Consider the following 13,410-nt stretch of genomic DNA (forward strand, 5'->3'; position numbering starts at 1 on the left):
CTCTCTCTCTCTCTTGCCCTTTCTCTCCCTTTCTTCCTCTCTCTCTCTTGCTCTTTCTCTCCCTTTCTCTCTCTCTCTCTTGCTCTTTCTCTCCCTTTCTCTCTCTCTCTTGCTCCCCGTGTTGCGTGGAGATAATTAAAAACACCAGCAGATTGTGTGTTGTAGCCGGAGCATGTGACCGGGATAATCCCGCTCGGATCTGAAATGGCACTGAAACTGTCGACTGGAGCTTAGTGCAGGGAGGAGGGAGAGAGCGACACACTTACACACACACACACGCACACACACTCGCTCACACACACGCACACACACACACACACACGCACACACACTCGCTCACACACACGCACACACGCACACACACACGCACACACACACGCACACAGTCTCCCGGCTTGGCCTCCACACTGGGGGCGTGTCCTGTGACATTTGTCCCTGTCATCTGGGCGCCAGCGGCCCTGTTATCCAATCATAATTTGGGAGCAGAGCTTATTACCAGGAATCTGTGGACACCCGACTGGGTGATGGCCTGCATTTAATAAGGCGCCGCGTCCATAGTAGCGTTTTTCCAGGAGCTCAAAGCAGTCTGCCGCAAAGGGGGGGTGGGTGGGTGGGGGGGGTTGACTACCTTAACCACCGCCGTGTAACCCCCCCCCTCACTTGGGGGAGACAGGGTTAGGCATTTAATAACACAACAATAATGAATTTTATTTATAGTGCGCTGTTTGCAGCGTGGCAGTCTCAGAGCGCTTTTTCAATGGGCAGCGCTGGAGCACCGCAATTAAAAGTGACAAACAATTCAAAAGAAGAAGACGTGCAATATTCACAGAAGGAATAGCGGTTAGAGGGACAGAAACCGAGCACGCCAAAAAGAGAAAAAGAGAAAAAGAGATGGCCAATTAGTAGCAGGCTTGGGAAAGAGGTTTTCCAGACTGATGTAAAGGCCCTGTTTGAGTAGGAAGCCCTGAGGTCAGTCGTCTTATTTCCTGGTCCAGGCAGGCTGCCGCAGGGTATGCTGGGTTTTTTTTATTTTTTATTTTTCCTGCCTTAATATCAGCAATCGGTTCAGAACCAAGAAAGCCAGACGAGGTAGCTGTGTAATGGACTGCTTTAATTGATCAGTTATGTTCCAGAGTAACATCAAACGGCAGCAGACCCCGTGGTAGTCCGGGACCAGGAAGGACAGTCGCTGCTTTAGGTTATCTCGGGGGGGGGGGGGGGGGGGGGCGTTCCATAGGTGTGGAGCCACGGGACAGGAACCACGACCCCCACCCCCCCCCTTTTTAAGCGGCCGTATGTGGGACACGTTGTGCCGGTCTGGAGTCCCCCACTCTGAGTGTGTGAGAGGGACAGGTAGGGCCGACGCGGGTTACAGAACGCTCCCGCAAAAACGTCACCGGAATGTTTCGTCAGTGTTATGTCACCGTCGCTACATGGCAGCAACGTTGTGAGAATGTTTCGCGTAAGCTGGGGTGAGACCCGGAAAACAAATGTTTCAGTTATTAAAATGTTTATTGACATGACACCAGTGTCTTGGATGACAATACCCAAGTGCGGTGAAAACATTTTTAATAATGTTTTGGATAAGCTGCTGCTTGTTCAGTGAGGTAGCTGGTAAGCCACTCTGGAGCATAAAGATATGAGTGAGTTTTTTTTCGGGATGGGTTGGGGGTAAGGGCCTCGATCCTCAAATGTTTTTGCAGAGCGAAGCGACGTGTTGTGCTGATGTTGTCGGTGCTGGACAGGGAGGTGTCAAACTTCACACCCAGATCCGGGGGGGAGGATGCTCTTGACCTGCTAGGATGGAGCTAAATCGTGTCAGTGCTGGCATTCTGTTAGGGTGTGTCCGTCAGTATAGCTTCAGCTTCTACACCCCTGCCTGCAGCTGGGTCCAGAGGTCATATCATCAGTGCCTGTGTATTGCTTCCATATATATGGTTTATGGCAGTGCCTCTCCAGCTTTCTCCCCCCCAAGGCCCCCTGTGTCCACGGAAATATTTCACCCCCCCCGACCCCCCCCCCCCCCCCCACAGGAGACATGATAACCTGTCTGCCTGTCATCATTGCAACTCCAACAGTCCAGTACAGTTATGCAAGCTTATTCCATGTAACCCCATAAAACAGTAAAAGTGATTTAAAAAAAAAAATCTGTCGTTATGGTGGGGGGTGGGGGGTGGGGGTTGGGGGGTCATTGTGTAGGCTGGTTTTTGCATTCATTTGTCAGAAGAATGTTCGAGAGGCTCCTGAAACTTCAGCCAGTGAGGAACCCAAACTCGCATTGTTGAGTAATTGCGTCCCTCTAAAGATGGCCTTATTCCCGGGTCCCAGGCCCCACTGCTGTAGGCCATGCAGCCGATGACCGGCATAAGGCAAACCTTATGGAGGGGGCGCCGAGCGACCGTTTCCATGACACCGTTGTCATGGCGAGGCTTCTTTCCCCGCTGCTCGTAGTGACCCCTGGTGACCTCCCGGTGCTGGGTGAGGATTGATGCCGTTGACCGCGAGGGTCAGGGCGTGTCGCACTGTGGGTTCAGGCAGGCAGGCTGGTGCACTGCACCTGTGTGACCCCGTCTCATCTCAGCCACACACACACACACTCACACTCACACTCACACACACACGCTCACACACACACGCACACACACACACACACACACACACGCTCACACACACACACACTCACACACACACTCACTCTCTCTCACACACACACACACACACACACACACACATATGCACACACACGCACGAACACAAACACAAACACACACACACGCTCACTCTCACACACACTTACATACACACACACGCACACACACGCTCACACACACACACACACACACACACTCGCTCACATGCACACACACACTCACTCTCTCTCACACACACACACACACATGCACACACACGCACAAACACACACACACGCTCACACTCACTCACTCGCGCGCACACACACACACACACTCGCTCACACACACACACACACACACACACACACACACTCACGCTCACACGCTCACACGCTCACACACCCATGCACACACACATGCACACACACACACACGCTCACTCACTCGCGCGCACACACACACACAGTGCAGAGAACGGAGTACTGTACTGAAGGGCTGCAGATGGGAGCTTATTTTAGATTGAATTTCACGTTCCAGGCCTTTATATCAGATAATCAATGCACTACATTTACAGGGTGAGAGGGAGACCCTGTGCAATAAATAACCTGTGTGTGTGTGTGTGTGTGTGCGTGTGTGTGCGTGTGCGTGTGCGTGTGCGTGTGCGTGTGCGTGTGCGTGTGCGTGTGCGTGTGCGTGTGCGTGTGCGTGTGCGTGTGCGTGTGCGTGTGCGTGCTGTTGCAGCAGCATTATGAAGCTATGGCCAAACACATGGTAATTCAGTCCTCCTTGGGCTCTCGTTGCAAACCTCACCCTCAAACACCAATCCTCACTTACTCTGGCAAAGGTTCAGCGGTCTAAGTGAGTTATTGCATTTATACTGCAATGTGTAGTGGAGTTATCTGTATACATTGCCCTGAATCAGATTTATTGCTTTAAAAGTTATAATGAGACAGTAAGTGATGAGGGTAGATTATCCACAATGCACTTTTTTCTCAAGGTTATGTAACATTGACATTACACTCACTTAGCGGAAGCTCTTATCCAGAGCTACGTACAGCAGGAAGAGGTTCTTGTAAGCAGTGTGTCAAACGTTGTGTTTTTGTGTAGTTTTTGTGCAGCAGCTTTCTGGAGGGACGGCAGCGGTGGGTAAGGCTGGTTTGTTGACCGGCGTGCGCGGTAGCCAGGCAAGTTAGGGAATTAATTTAGAGGGCAGAGATGATGTGTGTTACTCTTGACAACAGAGACACAGACAAAATGTTTAGTCTGGTTGCTCGGATCCAGCTGGTTCTTCCGCACCGCCCCCCCCCCCCCCTCCCGGTCACCCCCGCCCCCCCCACATCCGTCGCCCGTGTGCCGGTGCTGCTGATCCATCGTGTCCGCAGCCGGGCCCCGGTGATCCATTTCGTTTTAATCCGCCGGAGACGAGACGAGAACATCTCCCCCCGTTCGCCGTTTGTCAGGACGGCACCGGGGGGGGGGGGGGGGGGGGGGACCGAGCGGTCGGAGCGCCGTCGGGGCTCGATGGCGGCTTGAGACGGAATAAATCACCTGGGCGCTGAGCTGGCGTCTCTCTCACCTGTCCTGGTCACCGTAGCGCCCTTGTGAATGGCTGAATTCCCAGGGTTTGCATCGCAGGTGTACACTGTAGTTGCTCCAGTGACCTCATGTTAGGTGCGCTCCTGCAGTTGCCCTTGACCCAAGGCACTGGCCTCAGAACTGGAGCTGGTCCCCGGGCGCTGCACTGCGGCTGCCCACGGCTCCCACGTAACTAGGATGGGTCAAATTGCGGAGGACAAATTACCCCACGGGGTTCAATAAAGTATAAAGTACCTTTAAAGTATCTTTATCTTTATTGTACGTCCCTTTGGATGAAAGCATCTGGCAAATAAATGTAATGTATATGTCGTGCACATCAACTCTGACAGTGTTCCAGTGAATCTTAACCGGGTTGGTGTGTACTCTGAGAGAGTTTAAGAATGCTCAGTAATCCGAGGCGGTGTTATGCCGAACTCCTGGTTGTGTTCAGGTCTGTAATGGCTGGCCTTGCTGCAGATCGGCTCGGTGCGTTCAGAGAGTCCGCTGCTCCTGGACTGGGCCCTCGGTCACCTGAAAATTAACCTACAACTGTGTTCCAGTCATCCTAGATAATGGATTGATGGATAGTACGGTAAAGATATATCCTCTGTGCTATTTTTCAGCCATACTGTGGAAGTTTCAGAAGATGTTCCACACTTGTGCACTCATGCTCACGTGTCGTTCTTGTTGTTGTTATAGAAGGAGAACATCAGCAAAGCTGTGCCTTATTTTTAAAGCAAAGCTAAGTGTCATTTTTGCCCAAACGGTTGTTTACTTCCTGAAAAGTATGCGAGTATTAGAATGTTCTCAGCAAAAACCCTGTAAAGTAAGTATAAAATCATTCCCGGGGTTTTAAGTACACTGCATTCAGAGAAAATTAAATTTTGAGCCTACTTAACAGCTCTTTGCTAAAGAGTTCTGAACAGCTATGCTCGGTAGTAGGTGCTGATTTCGATGTGGCCCAGGCCTCCTCTCCCTTGTCCTCCAGTTCCTGATTGGGGACACAGATTTAAGGCCTTGGTGCCTAACCACCCACTGAGCAGTCTTAAGGACAGCGCTCCATCCTACATTCAGTTCCCGAAGGGTTTTCACTTGGCAACCTCTCACCGATCTGTCAGGCCCACACACCCCCCCCATTGCCATGCGAACCCAGCTTCTGTTGTTTGACTCACAGCGCCCCCTGGTGATCGGATGACCTCATATCTAGGCTTTGGGTACGGAAACCACTACAGCAGTTACACACCTGATTCTACTAATCAAACACTAGAGTTTTTGCTTTGCTCCTTGTTTAGTGGAATCAGGTGTGTGACTGCTTGGTTGGAATGAAAGCCTGCACCCACACCGGCCCTTTCTGGATAAGATTGAGGACCTCTGCACTGTGGCATCAGTTCCCACATGACTGGAACCTGCCAGACCGAATCGCGGTGAAGATTTCAGTGCCACGCCTTCACCAGCTAATGCTACGCTCGCTCTGTCGACCCTGTTCTTTCCCTGGCACATTTTCCAAATTTACAGAATATCATGCCACACCACTTTCAAACCCGAGGGACATACTGGCGTTGATGTAACAGTTGGCCTAAATGCTTTTTCAGGGTTTTATTTGAGCGATAATATGCATATTTTAATTACATGTATTTGGGCTTTTGTGACTGGGACTTGTTCATTTAAGTTTTTTTTTTATTCATTTGAAATTTTTTTAAAACTGATTTTTCACACGGCCCACCTCACCTCGTCTGACAGCACACCTGGTTGGGAAACACACATACCTGTAGATATATCACCTGTGATGGACACACAAACACACACTGTTTACACCCCTATCATGCAAAGGCCCTTTTTATCAAGTGAACATTATGTGAAAGTTAATGTGATGTAGACACAGGTAAATTGCCCTTAAAGGTAGGATGAGATATCCTATACAGTCGCTGTTTGCTTTGCTCATTGCCTTCCTGTTTCAGCTTTAAGCTAATTTCCTGTCGCCGGTTATTCTCAACCTCATCTTCATAATAATACTATTACTGCTACCGCTGCTGCTGCAATAACGATAATAATAATTATAAAAGAATTTAAAAACTCATAATTATAATATTCCTAATAAGCGTAATAATATTGAGATTGTGGTGGGGTGGGGGGGGGGGGGGGGGGGGAGAGAGCTATGATTTACAATTCTAATATTCGGTCTGCCACAGGAACGCGAACCAAAATGAAACATCTGTGGTACCGCAGCTCATTATACCCTGTGACCAAGACGGAGTTTTGAACAGTTTTTTTTTTTTTTCTTTTTTTTGCCCGTTAAATTGGCACGCCCGCTAGGTAACAGGATCCAGATTCGGGGAGGCGGAGGCTTGTCGGTTGGCACGAGCAGGAGACAAAGGGGGCGGAGCTCCGGGAGGGTGCCTTCTGTGTTGCCGCCGGCGACGAGTTCAGACAGGGCCCCGCGGCCGGTCTCTGCTAGCGCAGGCGCTAATGGCCCCTGCCGGCGGGTGGCGAAGCTGTCGGATGGCACGGACGCCGCTGTTTTGGGGAGAGCCCGTCGTTGTTGCCGTGGCGATGATATGATATGAAGAGCACTGACAGCCCCACCAAGCTGCCTGTGCTGTGGCTGCAGAGATGAACCTGGTTTACGTCTACAGAGAGGTGGAGAGCTGGTCTGGGGGGTGGGGGGGGGCAACAGGGGGGTGAAGAAAAAGCACAGGGAAGGACTGAGTAATTTTATGTCCTGAAGTGCCAACTGACATGAGCCAAGTTTTGGTTGTATGTCTCATTCTGCATATGTGTGTGTGTGTGTTTGCTTGTTTGTTTGTCTCTCTCTGTGCGTGTGCCTGTGCTTGTGTGTGTGTGTGTGTGTGTGTGCAAATGTTATTTTTAGATGGAAAAATAAACATTATATACCTACAAGTCTTTTTCCATCATATGTTTTTAATGTTAAGTTTCTGGATGATTAACAAAAGTATAAGGCTTCTACTCCAGTCCCATTAACTCTTGACTCTTAACCGTTATTTGATTCGAAAGAGCTTATGATTTTCTGGGCTACAGGGGTTATTACTTGCCCATGTAATAACTACTGTAGTTTGTAAGAATTCTGGAAAAATTCATACAAAACTCTGAATGTAACTGTCACCGAAATGGACAGAAAGGTAAGACATTTTGGAGGATTATGAGCTAGCATTAGCCTTATGTGCTAGCATTACCCTTTCTTCTTAAATTCTCACGTGACATTTATTTTAAATGCTTTTGTAAACAGGGAATTGGTGCCACTTCATTCGTGACCCATTAATAAAGCTGTGCTACGTCTGTTTCGTGTGAATTAATTGCTAACGCTCACATTACTCGCTGCCTGTAAACGCTCATGGTACATCAGGACTGACGTACCAGCTGTTCCTCAGTGTATATTTTAAAGCCATTTGTAAGGGGTGAGAAACAGCTGCCTTAGGAAAGTCATTGCACTGTAAATCATAATAATGCTTTAATATAATACATTATTTAAAGGAGGTTTCATGGGAGCTTGATGGAGACGTGTTTACATCCAGGTGTTACAGTACGCCCTGTCCTGGAGTCTGTGTTCTACCAGTATTTGAGTATAAAAACATATATGCACATTCCCAGACTTTAGAGAGAAATGTAAGCCCAGCTTCATGTATTTGAAGATAAAGGCTAGATTTAGCTGGGCGACCGTTCAGGAAATAACTCACAGAATTTTACTGCAAAAGCATATCTGTTCTGTTTCTTTTTGTCACTGGCCTATTTTATCATGCGAGGCAGCGGGGACAGGTGTATTATGGGATTGCGGTTTGCTCTCGAGTCAATTCTTCCCCCCACGGGTCACTCGAAGGTCAGCGTGTCTATCTGCCAGGTAATGACCGAAGCACTCCTGCCTGTCACGAGGCTTATTTCTTTCATCTGAAAGCCATACGATATGTGGGAATGGCCTAGGTTTTGTTATGCCATGATTGACAGGTAGTGTCTGTTTCATGATCAGCTATAGGTGCGCTGCTGGGTGAATAAGGGCACAGGTATGTGAAGAGTGTTAAGATCTTTTTTTTTTCTTTCTCTTTTTGAAGATCTTTGCAGGCATTTTCTCAGGTGTGTTGTGAACAGAATATCCAGCCATAAATAATCTATCAACTCTTTAGCTGCTAAAGAAAAAGTAATCAGTGTAACTTTTATTATTAAGTGTAATAACATACAGCGTATGTATCCAGTCAAAACACAACATCACACAAACTTTTCCCGCAGTTCCGTATTTCATTTTGACAGACATTTTGTCATTTACGCACATATTTTTACTTTACCTGTTTATTTATTCATCCTAGGCTTAGATTTTTTTAATCTCCTTTTTTTTAGGGGGGGGGGGGGGATAATTAAGGAGAGCTTCTCCAACTTCTCTCTGCAATTAGAAATGAATGAGAGGGAATTAAACAGAGCCAAAAACGTACTTGTTCCTCATCAGGCCATATTACCATCAAGTCTTGCAGTGAGAGTGTCGTACGGTAGTGATCCTCCACTGTACTGAAACGCATCGTCAAGGAGACGAAACCAGAAAAGAAAAAAAGCAACTGCCAATTAATTCTGAAGATGCTCTTTTATGAGCGGCCTTCTCATTGGCCTACCGTCAGTGTTCTTGATGTGTGGGTTCTCTTGTGAGGTCACAGTTGAGATGATAGCAGAATGTGAGCTAAAGTTCCATTGCGATGGGGCCTGTGGGTGAGGGGGGATGGGGGGGGCAGTGTTTGTTTGAATCTGCTGAATCAGGAAGTGAGCTGCCGAGGCCTGGGGGGGGGGAGTCGGGGGGTGAGAGGGGGATAAGAGCCTCATTAACAGTGCCGACTGATCTGGAGCTCTGCCAGGCCCTGCTGCTCTCAGACGATGGCAGATTGGTGGGGAACATTACAGTGGAGATGAGAACTAGCATTATGCACTCATGCGTAGGGATGTACATACACACACACACACACACACACACACACACACACTCACACTCACACTCACTCTCTCTCATACACACACACACAAGCACCAGGACACACATACACACACTCACAGACATTCTTTCTGTCTCTCACACATGCACACACACACCAGGACACACTCACAGACCCTCTTTCTCTCACACACACACACACTCACACACCAGGACACGCACACACTTGGGGCTCCAGGCTCCTCCCACATCAGTGACTTGTCGCTCCCGGGAGTGGAAAAGCGAGCCTCCACTTCCTGTCGGCTTTCATCTGCTCCCCCCCCTCTCAGGCCCGGCCTCTGATTTCCCATCAGCCACTGCTCCCGGATCAGAGTTTTGCGTCCCCCATCCTCGCCGTAGCCGCGGGCTGAACGTGCTTCACGGGAGCGTCTCTTTGTACCGCTGGCACGTGTCGCTCGTTAATGAATGAGCGGGAGATTGCGATGCGATTCTGCCCCCCCCCCCAACAAAAGCAGAGGCACGGTTTCCGTGAGACACAGAGGACGGGTTTCTACTTCAGTACCGCGGCTCACTGATTCAGTGTGAGGTCGACAAAGCCCTCACGCAAACAGGCAAGCGAACGTACATCCATACGTGATATAAACATGCACTCATACAGCACATGCACCTACATACATGAACGCGTGCAGACGAGCATGCATGCACACGCATGCACATGCATGAAAATCATGGCCAAAATCATGAACATCATGCACCCCCACGACCCTATAGATATGATGGATGGATGGATGGGCAGTAAGCAGGCCAAAATCATGAATATCATGCACCCCCCACTACCCTATAGATATAGATGATGGATGGATGGATGGATGGATGGGCAGTAAGCAGGCCAAAATCATGAACGTCCACGCTCTTTGATTGACAGGAGAACCACTGCAGGCGCATCAAGATCCTCGGAGACTGTTACTACTGCGTCTCTGGCCTGACCCAGCCCAAGACTGACCACGCCCACTGCTGCGTGGAGATGGGCCTGGACATGATCGACACCATCACGTGAGTACGAGAAAAAGAAAGATACATTTCAGCCCCGGGCCATCTTTGCAAAAAGGAGTCGTTGCCCACGTGCAATTTGTAGTGCAACTATTTTGAGTAGCTTCACTTTTAAAACAGGTTGTGCTAAACTTGAGATCTATCGTGCTGCGAACCCAAACCCGGAACATGTCCACTGTATTTATATGTTGGGGAGTGGGGGGGAGGGGGTCACCAATGTGTTAGGGAGGTACCCCCTCTGGATGTACCAAGAGATACTGTATATGTCTTCCACTGTGGTTCCTGTTGGACTCCGTGCAAGTTGCCATAGCAGGATGTCATAGACATCCAAATGTTGCCAAATGTTAGTCATTTTTGTCCTATTCATTTAAAAAATGCTGTAACTTTGGATTTGGATTGTAGCTATCTGGCTATGGGTCTGCTATGGCCCTGGGTTTGTACACCCATACATTCGGCTGCATTATTCCGGGATTGTAAGCATCGGAGAAACTCGTTCTCAGCAGTTACAGTGCCTCACCACACGTCCGCGTGGGTGAATTAATTGCGCCTTTCACGTACGGAGCCCGTTTGTCTTGCTTTCACCGTTGCTTTCTCGTCCAAAATGATGAACAAGCCCTGCCCAAGCCCCTTCCCCCGGAGCTGACTGCATGAAAACGCAACGTGATGGAAGACGACGGCCTCGCTACGAGACGCGTCTAAATTAGCGCGAAGCCAACCGCGCCGAACCTCTGCGTGCAGCTAGCGACTCCGCGTAGCAATCGCGCGCAAATTTCAACGGGGCTTTCTGTCACGTAATTGTTTATTAGTCAGCTTGCACCTGTGCGGATGTGCCAGGAATTGCGGATTTCGTTGCGTGAGCTTTGTAACGTTGCCAGGCCGAACGGGGCCGTGTCTCCAGGATCCTTCGTTAAGCTCAGTGCCCAGATTCGGGATAGTGGAGGCACTAAGAAGCCAGGCAGATCCTGGTTGCCAGTGATGTCAGGCCTGGCAGTTGACTGAAAGGTCTGTGATACACTTGCCAGGGATATTAACACGTTCTGCAAATGTGTCATGGTTTCAGGAAGAAAGAATAAGGGGTCCAAAGGGAGTTGGGCTTGTAATCTAAAGGTCACAGGTTCGAATCCCCGCTAGGACACTGCCGTTGTACTCTTGAGAAAGGTACTTAACCTGCATTGCTCCAGTATATATCCAGCTGTATAATTGGATAGAATGTAAGTTGCTCTGGATAAGAGTGTCTGCTAAATGCCTGTAATGTAATGACATTCTGGCATTTTGTCAGTTACACTTTAACTGAAGCAGGACATCCACAGCAAGCTTATTAAGTGCATATAACGTTGTAATAAGACTACATGCTGTGCAGTACAGATGTTATAACTGCTTAATTACAACTGCTCATAATAGGTGGTTTTCACAGAACCATGTAAGTCATAATGTTGTGTCAGTAATGTGAAAATGCATGCCATCACATAGTTCATGACCACATATCAGTTCTGTATCTTGGTCAGGGGTGTGGCTTTTCATTATATTAGGTTGTTCTGAAGTCCCACGTCAAGTGAAGTGTGATCAAATTGTCTTTATGTCTGTACAACTTGTTAAAGGACGACCATTAACGCCGCATGCAGTAGCATACGGTACACGGGATTCAGCATGGCGACCTGGGTGGTTGTCATGGAAACCGAGAAACAAGGCGGATGCCGTGAGGAAGAGCGAACCCGTAGAGACCAGGGTTTCGAGCAGCCTGGGCCCCATTAAAAAAAATCCTGGCCGTCTTTTCAGACGATATTGACAAAGAGCGGTAATTAAAATGGAGACCGTCCTCTGAACGCAGAACGTTTGGGCCCAACACCGCAGGGTTAATTATTAGACACTGTTAAATAAAACAAGCAGGCGTGGCCCAATTTTGGCAGAGCTTTTGTCCTCGAGCCGGCGCACAGGGTGGAAGTAATTGAACAGTTCCCAAATCTCGGATCGCACGGATTGAGAGATTGTCAGGCTGTGAAAAGACCGGATTGATGTTTATGTCGAGTGAGAAGAATGAAAGAAAGCAACAAACAAACAAACAAAAAAAAACAGAATGACAACAGGAAAAAAGAAAAAAAAAACAGAAAGAAAGGGAAAGAAATGAGAGTTGGGGTGTGGGGGGTGGGGGGGGGGGGGGGGGTGGGTGGGTGTATCTGGAAAGTGCAGGAAAGATCAGACATCAGTAATCGAGCCGGCCTGTGAGTCGCTTCCCGAGCAGCCGATCCACTATCTCCCCATCTGATCGCGTCTGTGGCCCCCTATTCCTGCATGCTGTCTCAGTGCATTTCACCCGCCATAGTAATGGGGCCTGTGACACTCGAGTGTAATATATATTATTTTTTTATTAACATGGCTTTTTTTTTTAAGAAGGAGGACGCACTTTAAATCTTTCACGCGTGGTTTATCCCCGTTTCGTTTTGTGTCGACGCGTCTTACTGTTTTTATTTCTGTAATGCACTTCCGCGAAGCGTTACAGCTCTGTTTGAAAAAACTGATACCAAGATTTTATTTATTTGATTCAACCTTTATTTGCCCAGGGGGTAGGTTCGCTGAGCACGGATGCTCTTTTTCTTTGCCGGAACGCCCTGCTTCACACGCATGCACACGCTCACGATCGTGTTCAGACGGTACAGCGCAAAGCAGCGCGCGGCGTCGCTGCGGAACGCTAACGGGTTCCCCCGCTGGCTTTCGGCTGGGCCGTGCCTCATTTGGGCCGTGCCTCGCCTGTCCCGCGGCGTACGGGGCGGGGTAATTGGGCGGAGGTGCGGAAGGCGAGGACGACGCGCGGCCGCCGAGCGCGGCGGCTCGGCCCGGCGTTCCCTTTCAACCGCCGAGATCAAAGCGTCGGCGCTTCTGATTGGCCGTTTAAACGGATTATCCCCTCTCCCCCCCATCAGGGCTGCGCGAACGGGCCGCTCGCGCGCTGAAGGTCGCGCTCTGAAGGTCGCGCGCTGAAGGTCGCGCTCTGAAGGTCGCGGGCTGAATATTAATGCGGCTCGGGCGCGCCGCCCGTTTGAATGTCATCAAGGAGGTGCGCCGCGATGCCTCCGCCCCAAAAGGTCAAACGCCGAGGGACCGGCTCTCGCATTTCATAAATAAATAAATAAATAAATACATAAATACATGAATAAATAAATAAATAGATAAATAAATAAATCCAACTCTTTCTGTAACAGTTCTGAAAGGCAGTAACTGTAATTGTTGCCACGG

At 49.1% G+C, this 13,410-nt stretch overlaps 1 protein-coding gene across 3 annotated transcripts in view; it reads left to right on the forward strand.

Moving 5' to 3' along the window:
* The window catches only part of adcy1a (adenylate cyclase 1a), a 63,584-nt gene that overhangs the window by 22,601 nt on the left and 27,573 nt on the right, over positions 1–13,410 (forward strand). For all 3 annotated transcript variants that reach the window (XR_004764670.1, XM_035412076.1, XM_035412077.1), the window contains exon 5: positions 10,055–10,182. Coding sequence is in view for 2 of the 3 variants with exons in the window: in XM_035412076.1 (XP_035267967.1) it covers positions 10,055–10,182 (128 nt within the window). In the remaining variant the exon portion in view is untranslated. The remainder of the gene's footprint in view (positions 1–10,054; positions 10,183–13,410) is intronic.

Source organism: Anguilla anguilla, chromosome 4 (assembly GCF_013347855.1).
Source record: "Anguilla anguilla isolate fAngAng1 chromosome 4, fAngAng1.pri, whole genome shotgun sequence".
NCBI classification, from domain to species: Eukaryota; Metazoa; Chordata; class Actinopteri; order Anguilliformes; family Anguillidae; genus Anguilla; species Anguilla anguilla.